Genomic DNA, 25,296 nt, shown 5'->3' on the forward strand with positions numbered 1-25,296 from the left:
AGGAACGGCCCACCATCGGGTACGATGGCAAATGGCGAGATGTTTTAGTGTTCCTGTCACTCTTTATCGTCTGCTGACTTGTTCAAGTTGACAAGTGCGAGCAATGTACTTGCGCGGTACGTGGAAGGATGAGCTCACAGTTTTCCACACCACATAAAAGAACGATGCGTCTTTCTCGCTTTTGCGATAGCTAGCACACACTTTGCCGACAATTATCATTCCTCCGCTTGACAGTTATTGCCATCGGGGCAATCGTGCTCATATATTTTGTTCCCCGGCTGGCGAGGCCAGGTGGGCAACTTTTGGAGCAGCCTCCGACACATGTCTCGCAGGAACGTCACACCGGAGGCTGCAATACGCTCGCAGTTGAAATCGAATTTCCGCCCACCGGGAAGAACTGATATTACCTCCTATATGGGTGTGTTTGTGTATGCATGTGTGTGTGTGTACAAGACGAAAGAGGGGAAAAATAAAAACGACACCACAGAAACACATTTAACGAAACTTTTGCGAACTCCCCCGAGAAGAGATGCTGTGGCAGGATGAGCATAGCCTACGGGCAGGGCGAATTTTGTGACATTAAAATTGTCCTGGGATGGCCTCCCACACCTCGCCACATAAGAAACCACTTCAAATGAGGTTCCGGTCAGCTGGAGCGATAACAAACCGACATCCGGTAAAAGTTAGTCCGAAACGGAGTGCTTCCGGAAGGCCTCCTCCGGTGGTACCAGTGGACTCCCGGGGACACGTGGCCAAACCAAAAGAAAAAACGGGAAGTCTCCGTTTTGTGGCCTCCCGTTACAAATCGGCTAGGGCTTAAGGCCCGGCAGGCCCAGCAGGGGAACTTCCTCCAACGACGGAAATGGATGGAAGTAGATAGAAAAAAGAGCAAAAACACACACACACACACACGATGAACTCATAACCGTCGTCTTGGTGAAAGCTGTAACCGGAACGAGAACGCCCATCACGGCGAGAGTTTGATCGACTCCACTCGTGTGGGGCTGGAGAGGGCATGGCAGCGCAAAACCATGTCAGGTTCATTTGTTCACCGCTGGAGTGCGGCATCCTCTACACATATGTGTGCTTTGTGCAAACACACACACACACACACACACGCTCGCACACATTCATACAGGATATTACCATCACCGCAAGCCTCGGGAGGAGACGATATTCGCACAAAATTGAATTTTAGTTTCCTCCCTTTAGCATCTCCCAGTCCCCGGGGGGGCTCTCCCAGCCGGAGGAATCACACACAGAGAGCAGCGCCATTGTGAAGGAAAACATCGATCCGGGTGACGCAGAATGTCGGTATATGTCGAACCTGGGTACACAATGATCAACAAAAGCTTCTCCAGTTCTTTTTTGTTGTTGTGTCAGTGTGCATCCCGTTCCACTGTGTGGGGAAAGCGGAGGGAAGACAGTTATGTGGGAATATGCCTTCCGCCGCTTTTCCAGGAAACTAACGGCCAAAGAAATGAGGGAAGGGAGGAGACACCCATATCCGTCAAACTGTTTCTTCGGTGCATGTCTCGCTCCCGCCAGTTAAAGGCAACTCGATTATGGAAATGTCACGTCGTGCACCACTACCTACACGACCACCACTACCACCACCACAGCGTGACGTGGATTTGAAGCTGTCTCGTCAAAAAAAAGGAAAAGCCGGATCAGTCCGCGCGGCCCTAGATGATTGTGCTGCAGTAGGCAGAGCAGGGCGGTAGGCAGAGCAGAGCGGGAGGCAGTGTGAGATTTCACACTGTTTCTGATAGCTTTCCGGTTCCTCCCCCCCCCTTCCCTGCCGCCACCACCGAAGTTCGCCGGCAAGTGGCAGGCTTAAGCAACGGCGGCCCAAAGTACCTACTATCATCATGTTACTTCTCGCTCAAATTTTCCTCTTCCGAAACGTCTCACATCATCAACCGAAACTGATGGAACACACACACAGAGACACCCCCAGCGCCTGGTGAAGGAAATCACAATCCCTCCCGCTGCTACGGTATGGCCGGAGTACACGGAACGGGTGAAACGAGGGATAATCGTGACGAAGGGGGTCGCCACAGGATACGGACTGGTGACGGATGATGGAGAGCGCGCGCAAAGGAAAATCTTACCACGAGCAAATACGTGCCCCGACTTACACAAAATGTACACACACACACAGGACAGGCATACATAGCGATTCGCATTTCCCGACCGTAGATGAAATTACGGCGAATCGGTCGTAGCAACAAAAGAGCTGCGTGATTTTTTAACTTGACAGTGACAGAGACGTCATCACACGCGGAGGGCGAAGGAAGGGACCGCTGTGAAACACCTACCGGATGTCACGGTTCTTTTCCTTTTTTTTGCCTGATTTTGAAACAGCACAAAACAACGCCCTTTGCCGCGTTTGCCCGGACTACCAACCAGAGCCAAAGCGAAACGATAGCGAGGAAGTGCACTGTGCGAGCACATTGTTACCAGCACTCGAATCAAAATTGCATTCAGCTCCGTCTTTTCATGCGAATTCAACACAACCGAGACGTTCACCGAAAAACACTCAAGATGTGTATGGGAGCGTCGCGAATACACGTGATTCGTGCAACCCTTCGAAGCTTCATAATCAAGGGATGGAATAGGGTACGGGGGGAGTTTGTTCTTTTTTGTTGGACTCGCAGCACTTAGTTTGCTCGACAAAAGGAGGATAAATGAATAGCGATTGCTATCAGAAAAGCTTTTTTGTTGTATAGGAGCATTTAAAGCATCTCAAAACTGGTTGTGGAATCTAACCATATGCGCGGTTTTTAGTACAACCAAGGATAGATATCAAATCCCATATGAAAGAACACAAATATAAATCAAATAGTATTTCAATAAGATTTGTCATTTTCAGGGAAATAATAAAAACCTTATAAGAAAACGGATTTAAGAGCCAGAATTCTCCAAAAACCGGATTATTGCTCTTTTCACAGAAATGGAAGTTCACAGTTAAGCTTTATTGAATCAAAGCTCTATTTTGATTGTCTAGATGTTTTGCGAACTCCTAAAATAATCTCCACGACGTCTATTGTCTTGCCTTGATTGCATAACTTATCCAGTACCGAAGAATTGATGCCATAATGTACCAATAATAGGTCGTTTTGAGGTATTTAACAAAAAAAAAATTGACATTTTCAATATAAATTATATCACCACATTTTCCCATGACAACAAAAATGAGTATCAAACAATCAAAACTCTGAAATTAGCTTACAAAAACGTCTAAAACGAATAATATTCTGATATATGGTGCTAAAACTCTCATGTTACCCAACAACACTCATTTCCTTTCCAAAAGTTGTAAACGGTTGTAAACGCTTGTGCAGCAAACCACATCCAGAGCAACGCGTCGTCGTGCAATCATTTTTAAGTGGTCAATTTTCCGTCAAAAATACCCAATATCGCACCCCATACATAACCATCGGTCGCGTTGTGCTGTCGTGCTGTTTATTATCCCACACAAGAAACAAAAGCGAAAAGCCAATCCCTTATATCCTTCACAACAATGCACCATACCACTCTTCCCCTTGCGCTTCCCTAATCAAGCTTGTTTGACACGTTCGCACACTCTGATTCAGTGTAGGTGTATGTTACGATAAAAGCAAGTGGGTGGGGAACGTTCTTTCTTACAAAAAAAAACTCGATAACATATGTTCGCGAACTCAGCGCAAAACCTCACCGGATGGTATTGGAAGTATTGTTGTTTTGCTCTGAATGTTTTTTTTTGTTCTACTCAATCTTTTTTGTACTATCAGCGAAACTGCGAAACTGTTAGCGATCGAAATGACTCTCCAACTGTCGCGCAGCACTCGCGTAACAGGCGCGCTGGGTGGGGAGTGCGCAAAGCACACCATCCCCGGAACCGAAACTGTTTTCATAAAATTTTATCTAAATCCTTCCCCCGAAACGACAGCATGCGCCAAAGCACACAGTAAAAAATCACTACCATAGCGCTGCTGCTGCGCCGGCATTGTTTCTCGCAGCGCACCGGGCGAGCGCGTGAAGCGAAGCAAACCGGGAAACGACACCCCAGCCACATTCCCCACGGCGAGTTGTGTTCGTCGAGCAGGTTGGGTTATGCGATACGCGCCAACGTTTTGATACCGAGGGCGCCGAAAAACAAACACGGCAAAGATTTGCACACTACCAACGTTGCTAAAGATATACCACCGTCAGTCACCCGTCTTCCGAACTTCCTTAGCCAGCCAGTTACACCTTCGGAGGCTGATGATGGTGGTAGTGATGCTGCAAAAATAAAATCACATCACCAAACCTCTCCTACCCCCCTGTCGAAACATTTCTAATCACAAAAGACTCCCTAATATACTCAAACCTCCCTCTCCAAGCACAAAGGATTTTAAACAAAAAACGAAGCGAAACTTCCGCCTCCAGTCTCGCACACGACCGTAATTGAAAAGTCTTCAGCGCATTGAACGCCCCCCCCCCCTTCCCGGCCGCCCATAAAGCAAACAAAATGGTAGTCGGGCACCAAAAGCACCGAGTATAGGCGGAATTGTACCATTAATTTTCACTTCGGTAAGCTTTCAGGAGAGGCTTGAGGGCGAGTACCTGGGCCGTTTTATGAGACACCATGTCCCTACCGTACCGTATCCAAAATACACCCTGTACCCCCCTCCCCCCTGGCTTCTCGTATCATTTTCCGCAGTGTACAGCCGCACTATCTGACGCAGTCACGAGACGCGCACGGGCGCCGCTCGCTCGATTCGTGCGGTAACGAACGCGCGGATGTTAAATGAGGCAAAATTGAGGTATAGTGGTGGAAATTATGGGCAAAATTAAAATTATCGATTTTTTGACACCGATTTTCTGCGCTGTTCGGGTGTGCTGTTGTCTTCCGGGGGTGTCTTTGAAAGTCTTTGGAAATCTTGGCGTATTGTTACTGCCATAGAGAGCATTCAATTCTTTCTTGCCAGCCTGTAAAGACCATGTAATAGCGTAACAAGTAGCGCTGTTAGTGATGTATGTGTCCAGAGCTTTATTCCAGCAAAATGCCAGCAAAGTCTCCTCGAAAGGAGAAAAGGCACATTATATCAGAAATGGGAAAATGATTCGGAATCCAACCCCGAAGGAAAGGTATTTTTTGTTGCAGTCCAATCAGCCCAGTCCACCAATGCCGGGGCTCCTTCCCAAAAGCCTCCCCCCCCCACCCCCCTCCAATGGACACACACACTCAAACACATCTGCCCATACATCTTTGCGCGGTTGATAGCTTCAACCAGCCGGAAAAGTAAGCGCTCAGGTCACAGGCTCCAATGCACACGCCGAACGCCCGCACGGAGATCGACGGTAACGACGGTGTTCGAACGTCGACCATGAAATAGGCACACCGGGGGCCTGGAATTGGCACGTTCGAACAAATTCCGAGGGCGGTGGAATAAGTGGTGGAAAAAATAGCACTGGTCCCGAAAGAAAGAAAAAAAACGCCCCACCCAAAAACCCTGGCAGCCGCTCAAGAATGTCACCGGGAAATGAGGCGAAGAAAATAAAATTCCAGCTCCAAGACGTCGCTGTCGTCCTGTTCCAGGAAGGTTTTCGTGGTCTTTCACCCATCCCCAGAGACGATCTGGAAATAAGGCCAACCGGAGGGCGGGTGGTCGAAGAATGATACATGTTCCTATGAGCCAGCGCGCTAAAAGAATCACGGTACGAAGCTCTAGCGCTCTCTCTCTCTATCTCTCCTCTACCAAGGCTCCAAATCGCGACCGGAACGGCACATACAAAGTCCGTGAGGCAGCCAAGAGGCAATATCTAATTTCGACTTGATTTTTCGCATTCGTTAGTGGCCCCCCAAAATCCCACGACATCCCGCGCCAGAGCGCCCAATGCTGCTTCGACTGCTGCTGCTGCTGCTGACGTGTCAATTTTCTGTTTATTTATTTCGGTAAATAAGTTTATGGCGCACGCGAAACGAGAACGAAACACCCAAGATCATCATTATCATCTTCATCTTGCGCTCTACCCGGCAACGACCGGTTTATCCCTCCCAGAGGCGGGACACGGTGCGCAAAGATTTGGCTAAAACGGTATCAATTTCGGACCAACGACACCACCAACACTCCGGTCTCTGCCTCATCCTCTGCCAAAGTGCGATTCTATCCGCTTCCCAAGAAAGCGCAAGCGAAAAAAAGCACCCCCGCGCCCTAGAAAAGCTGGGACGGAATTGGAACGCTTTGAAATGAACATGATTTCGTATCGTTTCCCCCAGCGTCTCCTCCATCCACTCCAGCTCATCGTGCGACAAGCTTTGTTCGTTTGTCTTAATGTCAAACAATCAAGTCCATCCGGGGCTGATCCTTCGGGTTGTTGTTGCTGTTTTTGTTGTTGGCGGACAAAAACTCGGTCCGTCGCCAACACTGAAGTGTCGTCTCGCTAGCTGTTCGTGCTCAGGCAAGCAAACGATACCCGCCGTAGCAGCCCACCCAGCACCCCGGCAAGACGTCTAGAGATAGGCGCATGCAGGCGCACCAGCCCAGCTACTTACCGGCGTCGAAATCATGGACGTAGTAACGATTCCGGTGGGAAATATTAGTGCCAACGATGTGCCGCTTCGCCCGCAGGAAGAGGTTATTATTCCCCAGATGGTCGGAATGTCCATGTGTGCTCACGACGTAGTCGATGTCGTCCGGATGCAGCTGATGCTCCTGCAGTCCTGTGTGTTGTGTTGCCCCGTCCACGAACGCATTTATCATCGGATGAAGGAAAAGATAAAGAGAAGAGAAGAAAGAGAGAAAAACCAGTGCATGAAAACACATCAGCTCCATAAGTTCGAGACAGTTTTTTTTCTTGTTTTGGAAGTACACACACACACACACACACACACACACACACACACGAGAGACGGGTTGGCGTGACGAAATTGGACACCGAGCACAGTGACAGATGGAGCAGCGCAAGGAGATGTACTTTGTGTACACACGAAACCCCTTTTTGTGCATCGTCACTCAAGAAGACACGCAGCAGCCCAACAACAAAAAGACCTCAAAGACAGCTTCTGAATCTTTTGCTTCTCGCCTTTCCGGATCAGCATAATTGCTCTCTGTCCGGGCGCTTCGTTTGATGATGCATCATCAGGCGACACATGTGACATGTGATACAGAGACCACACTTCGGCTTGGGTGGGTGGGTGGTTGACGTGTGTACACCAGGAAGTAGGTTTCCTGCAATCTTCCTGCAAAACCAAAAATGCAAAAAGAAACCACGATCTCCGGTTCCTCCTGAAAAACATGCCATCACCTCCAGCATAACAAATCTTCATTCGAGACCCGTTCGCTATTGATTTTCCCGTTCCGAGGCAACACCAACCAACCGACAACGCCTTCCGGAGCGCTCTCTCTCTCTCTGTCTCTCTGGAGCACCACAGGCTCTTCCAGGCCTTTATGCGTTTGCCGAAAGGATGGGGTTTTATCACCTTCCCGACCCAGTAGTACCTACCCAGTACCGAGAGCAAAGCGAATCGTTCGATTATGAACCCACGTGTTTGCTCCTACCAGCAACGATCCCCTTACCCTCCTTTGATCCAGCAGCAGCACATCCCCTGCAGGCCAACACACGAAGTTTAGGTGTCGGGCGAAGAAGAACAAACAACAAAAGCGCATAAATCGCACAATTGCCGTATCGTGCACACGTTGCCTCCAACCTTCTCTCTCGCTCTCTATCTCTCTCTCTCTGTCTCTCGCTCCCCCAGTTTTTTATTACCTTCTCCCCATCCCCACAAAATGCCACACCAGGAAAACCAGTGAGAGTTGGATAAAAAGGGAAGCAAAGCTACCACAGCGCGGCATTTTCCAATGCTGCGAATGTCTTCGGTGGTCACGTATCCGTCCGGGCTTCGCAGATTACGGTCCTCGGGTTTTACGGACCTTTCCGTTTCAGCGTGTATGTGTGCGAAATAACACCGTACACAATCCTTCTGCCCCTTACACTCTTCTCTACCTCACTCTTGGTTCCTTCCATACGGTTTCGTTCCTTGGCTTATGATAATCAATAACTACATTCATCTCCTGATTCACCACTTAGTTAGGGTAAAGCCCTGCGCCTTTAGTACACACACGGGGTACACTGCTGCGGTGGCTGCAGTTTCCACAGTTCCCGTTCCACACACACACCAACACGGACAAAAAGGACCTGCCACTCACACGGCCAGCGGTGTTGCCATCGCTTCAGAAAGGCCTAAAACATCGACCCACCTCAGTGTGTGTGCTTGTGTTGTTCACTCACCCATACACACAGGACGGGTCCCCCCGACACAGCTTCCGGGTTTACCGCACACAGTAATACACACCACCGGCACAAGCGACAATGGGAATGGCGACGACGACGAACACGAACGACGGCACCCACCCAGCCGGTTCTTCGTGAGTGCTTCGTGGCACACAGGAGGCGCCGCATTTCAATCCCGATGACCCCCGATGTTGTGGTTTTGCAGCCGTGTGCACTGCACTGGAATCGGTCACGAGGTTTTTGCCATCCCCCTTCTCTCTCTCTCTCTCTTCTTCATACTCCACATTCTACACAACTGCCTTTTCTCCAACAGGCCAATAAACTAGCCACAGCAGTGGCAGATCGACCCCCCGGCTCTTCGAAACTCCTAGCAAAGCTTCTCCCAAAGCCGGATCCGGATCCGGAGTGAGCTTACCGCTGGGGCTCTAGACCTGGGGACACACAACCAGGTAACAAAATGTAGCCCGGGATGCGAAAATTGAATGAAGATATAGAAATGAAAAACGTAAGCTTCACAAATCCTGATAATCGGACATCAAAAGGGATTAGACGATGTCTCGAGAAACAGGTAAGTTAGTGTCGAAGCGAAGTGGAGTGTTCTTAGATGCTAGGATCATGTTCTTCCGAGCCCGGCGTTCGGTACAATCTGCAACATAAAAACATCAAATTAAAATTATCGATCAAAGAGGCAACCTCAACCAGCGGCAGTGGTGGAGAGGCCTGAACCTGGACCTGCTGGCAGCTGCTTTTATTGGTTGTAACTGACGTGCTCAAGAAGGTGCTTCTTCAGCTACCGAGGTGGGGGATGGCAGCATTTGCATACCTTTCGCTACACAACTTTTCAACTCGAGCAAGCGTTCAAGTTCTGTTTTGCCTGACGGGGAGGACGGCCGCCGAAGAGATTACAAACTCGCCCCGTGGGCAGGATACCGTCGAATGTTTCGAACATCTTTCGAAACCATAAATAAAGATATAGCATGGGAGGGAAGCATCGGTGTTTCTTGCCTGTTGGTACCGCCGCTTTAACGGATAAGCAAAAAGTATTGCACAACAATATTCATACGCCTTGTTTCACTTTAATGCGTGTTTTTGCCTCGGTCCCCGTTCGTACCGTCTTATGAAGCAGTCAATTCTCATCGTTGCCCACACGCTGCAACAACGGCCACTGAGCACTGACGATGAATATTCATCAAAATTTCATACTTTACCGCAAAAACCGAATGCTCGGTGCTCATTTTCGCAAAGCAGCGCCCCAGCGCTCTTCGCCCGGTTGCTACGGCCGAGTAGATTATTCAAATCGGCATCCATGCATCCCCATTACACTGACTACACGGGGCACTTCATGGCGGCGTACACACCCGGGGGGACCACACCGAAAATACAAGTGGAAAATTATTTAGAAAAGCAAAAAAAGGAGAGCAGACACAAGCATCCAACAGCATCCAAATGGTGCAGATTCGCTGTATCGTGCTATCTAGAACGGCCTACAACCACACCAAGCACAGTTAGTACAACAGATTAGAATCGCCTGGCCCTGGTGCATGAACTTTCGCACTGCCGAATGGCGAATAGCACACACACACACACACACGCCAGAGCGTGGTGAGAGACGGTGGGAGCAAAACTTTCCCCGAGCAACCGTTTGCTAAAACCACTTTATGAAAACTACCAAACTAAAGTCCGTCTGCAGGCAGCAGTGCGCACTCTTGCGCCGGTTCCGGAAGCGGAAGTACCGGCGGAAGGTTACACTCTTCTGCCTTCCCTCCGATCAAGTGCCCCGAAAAATGAACTGACCCCAGCAAGTCGTTCCAGCCGGTTAATTGTGGTAACGATTCTCCGTTTCTCCGGCCGGGGCCCGGGGAGCGAACGATAAAAGGAGGAAGAAAAGTTTTCCACCGGATACTCGCGCGAATCCGATTTCGATGTGCAAAATCGACCGGTAGGGGTGGGGTTGGGGAAGGTTAATCCTCGTTTTGGCTTGATTGGCATCATTATGAAGTTTGCGAGGGATAGGGACAGAGAGTTATGCACAGAACGCAAGCGAGAGAGAGAGAGCGCGACAGAGTTATTAGACTCCAACTCAGAATTGACAATCGATGGCATGGCTCGCGAACTGTGCGCCGAGAATGCCGAAATAATTTGCTTCCACATTCCCACCGCACAAGCACACACACACACACACAGTTTGGCTTAACTTTATATCGATTCCATTCTCGATGCCGGTACAAACTGTTCCCCACTGCTGTTTGGCACAACTTCCTCATTTCGGTATGCGGCGCTGTTTGGCTGTTCCAAAAGTCCAAACCAACTTTTAGCGCTTATTTACATAACCTTCCTTCCCCGCGGGGGGGGGGGGGGGTTCAGGTTTTTGTCGTGAATGATTAATGTTTCATGTTCAATGTACAAGTTCCTCTTTTCTCGCTTTGTTTCTATGAGCGCGCATTGTCGTCTCTTCATTTCCGTGCTGCATGCACTTCTTCCCTCGCTCTTTCCCTCACACATTCATTAATGAAATTCATCAATCAGCTCTTTCAGCTCCTTTTTCATGTGCAATTATTTCCAATTTTTTTTGTTGTGTGCCTCCCACCCCCACCGTTGCGCGTCTGGCACAAAAATTGCAAAGTCAAACGCAAACAATTCGACAAAATCAATCCGGCAAGATCAATTTATTTCGCTGCGGAGCAAATCATGCTTCCGGTGTGCTTGCACATACACACACACACACACACATACACCACACCGTGTTGTGTGCCGTGAAAATATCGCAATCAATTGTGAACTCGCGCACCGCTAGAAGAGCGCACACAGCAGCTTCCGGTTTGCCCGTTCTGGGGGGGAAATGGAAATGAAAAAACTTTCTAAATTAGTTTCACCTTCCCCAATTCTTCTCTTTTTGTTTTTTTTTTGTATTGCACTGTAGAGTCACTTTTTTACTAAACTACTGTTTGAGATTTTTTTCAGCTAAATCGTCGTCGGTCGACGAACAGTTTGTGAAGGGGAGAGTGAACAAAAAAGGAAAAAGCGAGATCTGTGAACACAAAATAAATGAACCAAACGGAATTGTTTTTGAGATATCGTTCAACTGGACTGGACTGCGAACCAATCGATGGTATTTCATAGTTATTGGGTGGACAAAAGAGTGAGGAAGGTTTAAAAAACTGATTAAACCCAAATTAAACACAGTCAAAATATCTCTATAAAGTCATTTTCAAGTTGTATTTGTGCAAAATGTGTCATGAGCTCTGTGCCATGTGAATGCGCCTGAAGGTATGCAATCTTGAAAATCTAATCGCAGATAAGAAGAAATCCTTTAACATCGGTCAGCACTAACAATAACGGTTTGATATCATCTAGTAAGTCCCTTAAACAACTGCCGAAACCTTAATTTTACAGTAAAACTGGATACGAAAAACGTGAAAAGAACGGTCAAGATAAGATTTGAACGTGTGTCGTTCGTTGTGATGCATCAAGCAGTTTGCCACGGCACTATGATCTCATTCCGAGATTCAATGCGTAAATAGCGCACTTAAAAAAATATGACTTTTCGATGTATTGCCTCTTGAACTGGCTTTATTGGCTGTTTGAACACCAAAAGTTCATTGCGGTCAAAGTTCGGGAACTTTCTCGCAACCCCAATGCGCCCCCCGTCTCTATTCCACCCGTCCAAGCAGTGGCGAACAATTCTAAATCCAACATTCAATCGCCCGTTTGGCAATAATATTTCGCCCGCCTTTCTCATCCCGCAACTCATCCCACGACGGCACATCGATTGGAAAAGAAACCATTTGCAAAACTTTCCTTTCCAAAGCACCCCTACCCACCTTTCCGGCCAGACAAATGGAAGAAAATGGGGGGGGGGGGAAACCAAACCAACCCAAACCGTGCTGCACCCATCCTCACGAGCAAACAGCAGTTCGCGTTCTGCCCGGCACGAACGAAACCACGGCAAACCATTCAAATGACCACCGTCATCGGGTGGCCAAGGCCCGTGAACCCCGCGCCAAGGGTGTGTTTGTGTGCGCGTGTGGCCGTTTGTTCGTTGCGGTATGTTAAGAAACGAAGCGAGCCTGGAGAACACAACACAACGCACCCCAAACGCGCAAAACGACAAAAGCTTAATCAAAAGTTCACCGCTGGCAAGCTGACTCCCGGTGCTGCCGGGTCCGTTTTGTTTGGAGTCCGAAGGAGCAAAGAAAGGGGGTGGAAGGAGTTTTCTAAAACTGTACCGTATCAGCGACCGGTGCTGCTGCTGCTGAATGTTTTCCGTTTGCGTTTGTTGTTGGCTGTTTGTTGGACGAACGCTACAGAACGCTGCAGAACTTCTTGCTCGTCATTGCGTGCTTTTCCGATGTTTCACCTCGTTCCGGAAATGTTCGCAAGCTCGCAACACACACACCACAGCACCCCTTAGAGTAGCAAGGGTTTGTGTTTTCCAACCCTCGTTTGAATGTTTTATTCCAGGCGGTACACGGGCACGGCACGGCATTCCCACCATTTGCTGCCACTCCCGTCGGCGACTGTGTCTTACAGCCACGGTGGCGCGCTCTAACTACTTACGATAGTGTTTTCCCCACTAACAAAAGGCTTCCTTTAGACGGTTCACACACACACACACACAAAGGTCCAACCCCTTCGCTTTCCCTTTCCATTCCCGGTGCTTGCCTTGTGAGTGACAAGAATTGATTGGTTTGCGGGAAGCAGCAAACGAACCTGTGTGCGAAAATCACCACACCACCACACTTTGCCAATTCTCACTCCCAAGAAGAAGGGGAAGGGTAGTATCACCTCTTTTTAGAAGTTTTCACCCGCCATTCGGAACCGTTTTGTGATTTGTGAAGCCGGAGGGACGGAGAAACTATTTCAAACAGTTGTCTTCGGGTCCTCCCGGGCCCGCCCCGCTCCATCGCTCCCGCGGGAACATCACGTCGAACATGGAAAACTTGCTCCTGCTGCTTGGAGCTGCTTTCCAAACCTTCTTACACCCACAGTCAATCGTTTATTCTGCTCCGTGGCTTTGTGCGTGTGTTTGTGCGTGTGTGTCACGCGTGCTTGAATGCGTCGCTTCGTACAACAAACAGCGTCGCCATCATTACCATCGTAATGGCGAAAGGATTCGACAGTGGCAGGCAGACGGACAAGAAAAAGAACGTCTTCTGTGCGACACAACATACCGAAAGCACGAGTCAATGGACGTAGTAAATGCGCATTGAAGTACAAGGGAGTTGGACGGGAAACCAAACAGCACTGGAAGGACCGAAAGGATATTGAGCCATTTTTGTATCAGCAAGAGGTCATACAAGAGCATGTTTAGAGCATGCTTTTGGTCGAGCACGCCCCTTCTAAAGCTAGTGTGCGAACAGAAAAAACGAAGAGATTAAGGAAAGTGGTTATATCTTCCCAACCATACGTTAGAAGCCCTCTTACCGATCTTCCCCTCATGGCTGGCTGGCTTGGAACCGGTCCAGTGGAAAGTGAAAATGCTGCCTCTCCTTTCCATGCACTTGACCCTGTTGGATTCGTGCCTTCTCGTGACTTTCTGTACACCATCATTTTGCCAAAAAAAAAGCGAAAGGATGCCTCGACAGAGCGAATATCCTTCTCCAATAACACACACATACAAAAACCCCCCATCGAAAATGGCAATTCGATTTCAGAGCCATCCTTTCGCAACACTCTTTCCCCCGCGGACCTTTACATCCGAAGAAGCCTTTAGGTAATGAGCTTTTTTCCTGCTGCTTAGCCCATGTGTGGATGATGTGGATGTGCTGCCGTGTGCTTTTGGAAACGAATAAAGCGAAGAAATACAGACAAAAAAGACACACTCACAAATGGGTGGTACAAATGTCCGTGCCTAAACTCTTAATTTCCGGCTGCTTCGAAGATGCTCCGCCAAGAGGGCAGTAAAGAAGTGTTTAGCGAGTGTGTCTACTGTGTTAAGACAAACCATCCCGAGCGTAAGAGGCCCACATACTTACGCTGTAAAAGCAGATCGCCATCCCAAGGTGTCATCGTGTCGACGATGACGTTGCAATCGGGGCCTTTGATCAGGGTGCAGGTGCAGTTGGCCAGCATCGGGGCGTCGGCCGACGGCGGTTCGTTCTGCTCGTACTTCGAGTAGCCCTCGCTCAGCACGATGATTTGATTCATGGTGGTGTTTGTCGCTGCTGCTGCTACTGCTGGTCGCTTTTGTGAAGCGGAGGGAATGAAATTGATTACTTTGGTCTGTTTTTTTTTTTGCCACTCCAATTGCGAGGGTGATGCACCACGTAGAGAACGAACGAACTAACGAAACTTGTTTTTTTTTTTTTTCAAAACCGAACGCAACACAAACCGAACGAACGAATCCTTCTCACTATCTCTCTTTTGCTGCAGTTTAATTTTCCACTCCACGCCTGACAAGCGGGAGTTGGGAAATTGTTCACACACGCGCGAGTGTGTGTGTGCTGATTATTTTTAATTCGCACAAGATCGGCGGTGGGGGGGGGGGCATTTAATTTCAGCCAACCACCCTACAAGGAAGATGACCACCGCGGCAGGAGCGAATGGAACGACGACGACGACCGGCGACGGTAAAAACGGACGACAGGCAGAGTGACGCAGTACGCGTAGCGTTGAACCAACGTGGAGGGGGGAATGGGGGAGGGACGGGGGCAGGTTTGGGGTTTTGATTTAAGAAATTGGCCCCCAAGTTTCCTCACACTTTCCTTCTTTTCTGCTTGCCACTTACACACACTTTTCACGAGCGAGCACACTTTTCCACCCCTCCCATCGTGCGCGGTGGTGGTGCATGCACAAGGGGAGGCGATTTCCGTTCCAGCTGTTTTGCGTTTTCGCCTCCCCCCCTTTCTTTCTCTCTCTCTCGTACGCATTTCCCGTTCCGTCGGGTGGGCTTTTCTTTCATGCCCTTTGCCTCTCTTGTTTTGCGCACACAAAACACAAACACACACACGCTGAGACACTCCAATACACCGCACCAAAACAAGTGCACCACACGGCCGGGGAGGGGGGGAGACCACCGACAAACACACAGATGGCTACGGGCGCGCGCGTTAGCCACACAGACTCAGACACACTCTCTCTCACACACCACTATGTGCGGGGTTTTTGCGCGATGATTTTCCGTACCGCATTGGAGGTGAATTTTGCACGCGCGCGACACACACAAACACACACAGAGAAACACCCCGAAAGTGGAAAAAAGACCCCGACCTTTGCCACCATAGCGGGCCACCGAGCAACGGAGGGGGGAAGGGTAAGGGAAAATCGAGCAGCGGGTCATCCGTACACGATATTCACCCCGACCCCGATGGTTCAACGAATGGGGCGGGTGGTGGTGAGTGGTGCGATTTTTGCTAATGGCCGGTCACGCACATAAACACACGCGCACGCGGTTGCACTTTTCGCACTGTTTTCCCGGCTGGTTTTTCCTTCTTTTTTTCTTCTTTTCTCTGGGAAGAAACTCTTTGCGGTGCCGATTCTAGGTTGTTTGCCAAAACACGCCAAAAACAAGCTCTGTTCGTCGGGGCCACTGATGAGGAGCGCTAGTAGGGGAGGTGGCAGAGGGATTTCAACTGGGGATAGGAAGGGGGGAGCCATACAGTCCAAAGCTACGCGTACTACGGGTCGTCCGAACGGTCGTCCGCCGTTCCAGCCGGGCTGTGCCAGTCGTTCGCTTCCGTTCGCTCCTGCCGAGTGATCAACCTTGACTGGAAACACGGAAAACGGTGAAAAACGGTCGAGCCACCGGGGTTGGTGCCACACACACACACACACACAGCCTGCAGTCGATCGGAAAGCGTTTGTGTGTATTTTTTTTTTCTTTTTTCGCATTCGCCACCCGCGCGCATGAGGTGGAAAATCGTCATCGGAGTCGTCGGCGGGTCGTCGGCGAATCGTCGGCCTATCATCGTTCGTTCGCCCGCATCGTAGCACTCACCGGTAAAGCGCGCACCAGCAGCCTGCACTCACTGAGTTCTCGTTTTCCGGTGCATTTTCTGGAGGGTGCTGGTTTGTGTACTTACCTACGTTGGAGCCGTGTATATGCTTTCGATGAGGGTGAGTGGACGATGTTTTTCCGTCTGCTGCACTATGGCTTGTGGCACGCTAAAAAAAAATCTCAGATATGTCTGCAAAGAAAGTAAAAATAGATAATTAAGATAATTATTTAACATGTCTTAGTGCCTTAATACTTCATAACATGTTTGATTGTTCTTATTCGTTGTTTAATAAAAACATGATTAATTACAATCAAATATTTTAATATTTTTTATAAAAATTTGGTCCTAATCAATGTTCCAATACATTTGGACAACGATAATATTATTGTTAAAAAATAAAAACTTTTAAATTTATTGCCTTTTTTGTCCACTCGAAAACTATGCTTTAGATGACATTCCAACGCATTGAAAGCTTCGTTTTGTCTCTTTCCTTTTCTCTGCAACCTGTGCGATGATAAATTGGAACTCACGAGTAAAGTTGTTGTTTTGCTTTCCATCCAAAACAAAAGTCATCCCATTTCATTCGCCCAATTGATAAATCTGTCGGAAAATGTATTTCTTTTTGTACAAACTGTTGGTACTGGGCAAAATTGTATAAGACAATGTCAAAATACCAAAAACACTCATACACAACTTTTATCAAACGCGTTTTGAGTCGCCTTGATTTCACTAAATTATCATTTAAAATATTTAAATACAAAACCAGCTCCACACGCACAATCATAATCCACAACGAATAAATGCAGTTCAAAAATGCCACAGCAGTCCACATCAACCACACCACTGTTGTTTGACTCTTTGTATCGACTCGTTTCTGACGTCACGGTGGCAACATAACCGGATGGCAAACATAAGTGAAAGAGCGAATACAAAAGCACACCAAAGCTTACCATAAATCTGTGGGCTGCGACCTGAAACATACCCCTTTGCGCACAACTTTTCATAATGTTGGCGATGTTTCTTGCATGCAAGCTTAATACCCCACAAAGCGATGGAGACGCTTCGCTCTGGTAGGCGCTTGTAGATTTGTTCAAACTTTTTAATTAAAATGAATCCATGCAGGAGATAATCGAGCCAATTTTTATGGTGAAATATCATATTTCAATCTGCTCACTGCAAGGCCATCGAATGCCCTTTCTTTAATTAAAGTCTTCTAATTCAATTATTTGAACACTTTTTAAGCAAAAAGGCCATCGATTTGGTATCCAATGACATAAATTTTATCTTACTGTGCCATCCCTAAAGCATTCTGAAAAAAATGCCAACCCCCCCCCAAACCACTTACAAATAAATCACTTACATGCGAGACTGTCAATCTTCCCAAAACCCTCGCTACCCCCACGCAAAGGTTTCCCACGTCTCCACGTGAACACGCCTGCCCCGTGTGAAAAAGTCCTTCAACGCCTTCCCCATTTTTTTTTTCAATTTGGCGCTTTGAAGTTCAACGACAAAAACCAAACATACGCTCGCATTACAACATAATCTGCCCGTGCCAAGGGTGAGTGCGTTTACAGCGTGCCCTTGTCCCAAGCGGGTTCAACACGGCGATTGAATATCAATAGCGAGGGATGCGTCAATAAACGCACACACACACGCACACGCACGGGCAAGTGCTCATAAACACAGTCAATTAATCGTAAACCCTCTTCAATCAATGGAGGGGAATCAAGCGACGAACCGACACAACGTACGCGACGGAAGGAAGGATGGAACAGTTTTTTTTAATTATAATTTCGCTCCGTTACACCTACTGTGGTCACTGGGCCAACAAACTGCCGCAACCCGTACGCGCTTTTGCTTCGCAAATCGGTCACCGGTCGTGTTGGCTTGCAATGGCGACAACGACAACCACGACGACGACGACGACGATGGCAACGATGACAACCAGTGTCGTTACTGCTGCAGGTGCATTTTTGGGATCATGGCCACACAGTGTACGATTATGCCCGCAGTTTTGTCTTGTGCCTCCGCTTGACTGCACTTTTTTGCGCCTTTCGCATTATGCGTGAAGATGAGCCGTTGGGGCCCGATTATGAGGCTACGGGTTCGCCGGTAATGTGTCAAGAGAGCCCCTACCGTACGTACATTTCAACCCACTGCGAAACGCAATGGTTCCTCCTGTTGGGGGTACGCAATAGCGCTTCAAGCCACACGTACCCACACACAGAGACCGACGGTCCAATGTGCAACAGCTGTGTAATGCCGCATAGAATTAACGTACTGTGAAGGCACGCTTGGATGTGATGTGCACGGGGTGTGGGCGCGCTCACGTCCAATCTAAAGCCCACCGTCCGCTTTCGCAATCGATCAATGCCTCCGAAAGTGTCCGATTCCGAATGGTAAACTTCACTTCAGTCTGTGGCACGGGGGCTGCTTCTTCTAAACCCCTCCACTGCAACGCATCGTGACGTGCCCATCGGTGCAGGGCTTCATCGCGCAATCGCGCACGTCACGTACCCATCCGAAGGGTCCTACCTACCACACAGCATTTCCTGTACGCATTGCACCTTGCGTTCCCTCGTGGATCGTGGCTTGAGACGCTTCGGCGCTCACCGCACGATTATGGGTACGCTGAAGTGGACACAGAACCTAATGCGGTGCCAACTACAAACGGGCACGGAGAGATTGCTCAATCCATTTGGAGCGTTGGATCAAACGCATCGCTTTCCTTGACATGGCGGCATCAATCCAATGCCCATAAAACATCCCCAGAATTGCAATGTCCACTATGTCACCTAGGCCCCTGGACACTTGGTCGATGGGCCTGCAGCTTCCACGACTTTGTGATGAAGATGAACTTTGTTAAGTAACCGGAAATCGGATGTGTAACAATCGATAAAAGAGCACTCACGCATTCAACACACAAATCGGACGTAATCGGATGCGATCATCACATCATGCTCTCTTCTCCCGGGCTTCTTCTATGGCTGCAAACTCTGTCGCCGTTCGCGTCGTCTGGCGGGCGCCAAAAATTTCGCCCAAATTTCTTCCTTCGAAAGTTGACCCGACCAGTACGGGAGATCGGCGGGAGGAAGACACTGTCAAAGGGGGGGGTGTTGCGATAATCCAAACACACACTTTGCAGTCGACCGAAACTCCAGAAGAAAGCAACGAAAAAAAACGTCATCGCCGCTAGAGTGATAATGAACGGGGCGACGAAGAAAACGACAACCGGGCCGATGGTGCACCCTCCCCTGCTGTGTCACCTGTTACATAAATGTTGATCACTTTCATTTTGCATTTTTTTGTCGTCGCTCAGTCCCTCCCGTCGCAGGTCGGGGCATTTTTCTCTGTGGTTTAGGTTTTGCTGCTTTGCTCCGGCGCTTTGCTGGTGGCAAGGAGCGAGGGTTTCCCTTCTGGTTTTGGTTATGTTACTCAGTCAGTAGGTTTGTCTGTCGATTCGTCTCCTCCTGCTCGGTCACCTTCGCCCTGCTGTTTAGAGACGCTCGAGATCGAGACACCGCACACATGATTGAATGTCCGTTCATCCGGTGACAGAATCGTAGCACGCACCAAGAGGAACGCGCATGAAATATGGCGTCGATAGCGCGGTTGGCGCACCACACACTGCAGATCTAGCTCGGTTTGATTGATTTAGCGCATTAATTCCTTTTCAAAACAACGCTTAATCATCGCATCGGTAGAAGCATAAATTATTCCCCCCTTTTTTTGGCAAACTTGTTTACATTTACATTCGTTACGCATCATTCAACCTTGGGAAGCTGTTACACCATTTCGTACATTAGCACCGAATACATTAAAAGTAAACAAGTCCGACAACAATTTCTACATAAATCACTGCACGCATGCTAAAGTGTTTGAGCAAACGGAGTGCGATGTTCAATTTGCCATCGAACGTGCTAAAATGTTTGACACTTTTGCCAAAACGTCTAAATTATTACAAATCGAAAGACGAAAAGGGGATGCGCTCTGCACACGGTTCCGTGTGCGCCCAGTGGCCGGGAAAGGAAGTTCGGAAGCAAAACCGCATCGTTTCTTTAAAGCAGGAGTGCGGCAAGTGTTCGAGAAAGTGCAGCCAGCCAGCCAGCCAAATGACAACAAGTTTGCACGATTATCGCAGCACGTGTTAATGGGCAAAGTAAACCCCGCTCTCTCGTGGCGTCATCGGCCATGCCAGCTGAAGATGGAACCGTGTACGCTTGGCGCTATGGCCATCATGCTGTCTCTGTACTGCTTTGTGATGCCAAACAGGACGCAAAGCTGCGCTTCGTTTGGACTGGATGCTTCGGTTTAGTGATGTGCTCTCTGGACAAGTCGGTCGGAGGCATTTCATTTTGTGGTGTGTTTTTTCGGCTTTTGTGCATTGCGACAGCCTTACTTAAAAAGGCCTTTCTTTCTAAGAATAGCGATTTGAATGCATTTTAATCAGCAAGAGTCGGAGTCGGATATGATACACCTGATGTTAACCATAAAAACCTGTCTCCGGTCGACTCCGGATGACTCCGGACGACTCCGTCGACTCCAGACGACTTCAGGCGACTCTGAAGTCTGCTGTCGACTCCGGACGACTCCGAATGACTCCAGACGATTCGATTAGACTCCAGACGACTCCGGACGACTCCTACTCCGGAGGACTCCTGATAACTCCGGACGACTTCGGATGACTCCTGACGATTCTGGATGACTCATGGCGATTCTGGATGACTCCTGACGATTCTGGATGACTCAAGACCTTTCCGGGCGACTAGCGACGACCCCGGACGACTACCGATGACTCCGGACGACTCATAGTAGCTCCGGACAACTCCGGATGACTCCTGACGACTCCAGAAGACTTCGGATAACTCCAGACGACTCGTAAGAACTCCGAGTGACTCTAATGACTCCGACTCCAGAATACTCCAAGCTGTCCTGGATGACTCCGGACTACTCCGGACGACTCTAAATGACTCCAGACGACTCCAGATGACTCCAGTGAACTCCAAATGACTCCGGACTCCAGTGAATTCCAGATGATGACTCCGAATGACTCCGACTCTGGGCGACTCCCGGAAATACCAGACTTGACTCCAAATTTGTGCCAACTTTACCCATCACTAGTTCGGTTGCATTGCATCTCCCGGACTCTGGGCGCATTGTTGCACACCAACCTACTCGATTACGGGTTAGTAGTGGCGGTACAACACTTAGTAACGCAGAGCCCGTCAACAGCAGCATTCCAGTCGGCCGTGCTGCGTATTTGCGGCCTTGTGGTGCACGGTGGGGAGAAAATGGACCAGACCAGCGCGATGTTAACCCGACACCCCCTTTTGAGGAAAGTGCGTTAACAGCCGCATAACACGATGCAGCATGGCGATTACGGTCGGAGTGTAAACCAAACACACACACACACATACAAACACGCTCGTATCATATTATGCCTATTTTTTTTTTTTTGCTCACAACAAAATTGTCACAAAATTATGCCAAATAAACAAACCACGAACAAAAAGTGCTCCAAAAATCTCGTCTCTCGGGCTTCTCTCGCCTTCCAGCCAGACATGTTCAAATGTGTGTTCGGCTCGACAAAAGAAAGGACCTGCGGCGAAAGGTTGCCAGTCCCAGAAAGAGGCCTGCCAGCTCCAGAAAACCCAAGCGTCCGAAACAAAACCCCTATCCAGCCCCTATCCAGCCATCCCCGAAACGGGGCGCACGGTGTGCCCTCACGATTACGCAATGTGCGGTGCCACTCGAGCGCTGATTATGACATTTCTAAATCACATAACCTCATCACCTTCCGCTCGATTGAAGGAACGCCTCGGGAAAGAGTGGCGTCAACCGAAGGCGATAGAGAGCGAGAGAGAGAGAGCGCGCGCACCCAGCCTCCACTAACGCTTGCACTTGCTCTCTTTCTCTTGTACCATCTATGTCGGGTGCCATCTAGCGCCGCTTAAGCGCTGATCGTTAAGCATGAAGATAAAGTTCACCACTAACAGGTAGAAGCAACCAGAAGCACGGCTAAACCAGGCTGGCAACACTGCACGGGCATGCACAGAAGAGAGAGAAGCAAAAAAAAAAACAATCTAAAAACAAAAAAGCTCAACTCTCCCGAACACAACAAGCAGCAACGAGGGAGCGAAGTACCTAGCCATCAACAGCAATTACTTGCAGCGGTTGTTAATCTGCTTCTTCGCTGCTGCTTCCACCCTGGGCCGGTCCCGCCACGGGCTACGGATGGCCGTTTTGTTTTGCCTATGCTACACCGGCCTATGCTCTGTGACGGATCACCGCTTACCGCTTTTTTGTTGTTGTTTTTACTTCAGCACGGTCTCACTAACGCTAAAACACACTAGTGACACAGAAAGGCTCTCCCTCTTCCCCATGGTACATACACATCAGTTCCACCCGACGATGGTACGATCGTGAAGAGACGATGGTTATGCGCCTGATCAAGCATACGAGTGCACTTCGGGATGCATGTGACGAAAGAGGCGGCTTGAGTGGCTAATGTTAATGCTTCCTTCACACAAGGCACCTTTTTTTATGTTTTTTGAGGTTTCTCTCTCTCTCTCTCTCCTCTTTGAAATGTGCCCTTTTACAATTCAAGCTTACATTTCCTTTTCCTACTGCTATCGGTTTCATGTCGGAGGCTTCATTAGGTTTTAATTAAGTTGTGGTAAATCTCTTAATTTCCACGTGTCCAGTTTTGCTTGTATAATTGAAAATTTATAATAAAATATTAGCTGACAATTTATAAATGATTTAAAATTCTAAACTCGCTTTAAAACAAGAATCTTAATTGTATAGAAATATAGAAAACATAAAGATATAAACATAAAACAGTAAAAAGTAAAACCAATTTAAAATAAACCTTTCCTAACCTTTTTAAGTTCCGTTTTAAAAATTGCACCACATTATTGGCGAAATTGATGTCTACCGTTATTTAATCGATCGTTTCCCACCAGCATCATAATGCCAAACGCACTTTTTTCACATCCGCAAAAAGGCTCTCCGGCCTCTCTCTCTGTTACTTCCTGGTGTCTAAGGCGAAGGGGATACTAATTTTTGAACATTTTAGCCACTAATTGGCAAATCATTGACGGAAGGTGATGCGTACTTTCTACCGCTAATCATTGTCATGAGAAGCGGATTATCGTTTTCACGTTCGAGGTAGTACGGGGCAAACAGTTTACGCACTCTCTCGGAACTCATTGCATCATGGTTTGTTACCGCTTGCGCTAGATCATTCACGAAACGCATTGAGAGAAATATATCATCCCAAAACAACTCCGCTCAAATAGTGAAAAAACACAATTTATCATACAAACACAATTATGAAACGTCTATGAAAATATGCAGAGCGAACCGGGGGCTAGATTAATGATACGAAATTCATCCGCAGTCACGTGCCACTACCGCGGTGAGGGAAATTAATCGATCTAGATATGCTGTCCTGATACAAATGGCGAACTAAATCGCACGAAATGGGCAACGCTCGATCATCGACCGAAGAGGGAGCTTGTTGTGAGCAGCCTGGTGCGCATGGTTAACCATCAATGGTGTGTTAGCATAAGTGGTTTCTATTTTTTTATGCCGATCATGTGACGGAAGGGTCTCGCACAGTTGGAACCAGCTTTATCCAGTATCCTGCTGATAAAAAGCACTCACTTACTGGATGACACACTGACCAGGAGGTTAGGTCAGCTGTCGCAAACAACAAATCTCCCGTCGGATCCGATCACACTTCACAAACACGCTCGTTTAGGAATCCACCCAAAGAGGACCTCCAAGGACAGGATCAACAGAGGGAGCGAGAGAGAGAAACTACTGGAAGACCTTGGCGGTCCAGTGGCAGGCCGAAAATGATGGCAGCGCCATCGAGGTCAAGTTTGACGACACTACCGGTGCGCTTCTGCCCACCGTCCCACCCCCCGAAAACACTTTCACACACACACACCCGGCTCTCGTCCTACAGTGCTGAATATTTTAAATTCAGACAACGAAAACAACGGGTCAGACAATAAAAAAAAAATTAACCACTACTACTGCAACACAAATCAGCACACGTCCGTTAGGAAGTCGTCACCGATTCCCAGGCGCACTTAAGACCCCCGGGCGGGGAGGGCCAAAGCTTTCAGCACGACGGTGACGACGATGACGACGGCCTTCCTCGCGGGGTTTGGTTGATGCCTCAAAAACAAAACCCCCATCATCGTCCAGCACTGTCCCTGCCATTAATGTGGTGGTTGCGCAACGCGCAACTTAATTATTAATTTTGTGCACACACCCGCACACGCACGCACGCACGCACGAATGGCAGGTGGGCCCGTCCCTGCAAAGTCTCAGGTGGAGCGCGTCTTCAAGAGGGACAGGTTTTTTTAATGTCGATTCCGGCTGGAATGTTTACCCAAAGGACCCACACTACCAGATTGATTCGTCGACTCAGATTGAGCATCGTATTAACAACGTTTTATTTAACGTCCTCTCTATCAGTGGTTTGCTCCTCCACTTTACTACCTTCCCTTCGGCGCGTGAGCGAAAAGGCGAAGATGATACTACTCTTTTGTCAGAACATAATGCGCCTAAAAAGCTCGCTAATTTACCAAACGGAATCCGCTATTCAAATTGAGCGGCCGGGCACATTAAAATATGAATTTCAATCATTCTCTACCTCCCTTCATCGGTATCGGTTCGGTGCTAAATGTTTGATGTTTGATTTGCCCGCGCGTTGGGCGCACAGACTGTTGCCGTTGCTTTACAACCGTGGAGGGAATATTGCTGCTGCTGTTGTTGTGGTTGCCCGCCCCGGGGTCAAACAGTGTGGCGCACGGTGCGGTACTATTGATTCACAGCAAACAACAATTTCACAACGTGAGACAACCGTGCATATGCTGGTAGAGCCAAACACAAAACCAAAGGCGCACGTTCGGGCGGATGATGCTCACCCTGTATTGTTTGCAGAACGCTGTTTGTTGTGCAGCGCAGAAATTTTGTCCTAAACAATATTTTATTGTTATTTCGCAACCTCTAGCCTAGAACAATGGGTAATAAACTGTCCGAGATGCCTAACCGATGTGGCTGCTGGGTGATGATGAAC

At 48.5% G+C, this 25,296-nt stretch overlaps 1 protein-coding gene across 1 annotated transcript in view; it reads right to left on the reverse strand.

Moving 5' to 3' along the window:
* The window catches only part of LOC120904470 (metallo-beta-lactamase domain-containing protein 1), a 92,759-nt gene that overhangs the window by 46,577 nt on the left and 20,886 nt on the right, over positions 1-25,296 (reverse strand). Inside the window, exons 2-4 of the mRNA XM_040314477.1 lie at positions 16,284-16,388; positions 14,238-14,445; positions 6,524-6,691 (exon numbers count right to left, since the gene is read on the reverse strand). Of these exons, the coding sequence (XP_040170411.1) occupies positions 6,524-6,691; positions 14,238-14,409 (340 nt within the window). The 5' untranslated portion in view covers positions 14,410-14,445; positions 16,284-16,388. The remainder of the gene's footprint in view (positions 1-6,523; positions 6,692-14,237; positions 14,446-16,283; positions 16,389-25,296) is intronic.

This window comes from Anopheles arabiensis, chromosome 3 (genome assembly GCF_016920715.1).
Source record: "Anopheles arabiensis isolate DONGOLA chromosome 3, AaraD3, whole genome shotgun sequence".
NCBI lineage: Eukaryota > Metazoa > Arthropoda > Insecta > Diptera > Culicidae > Anopheles > Anopheles arabiensis.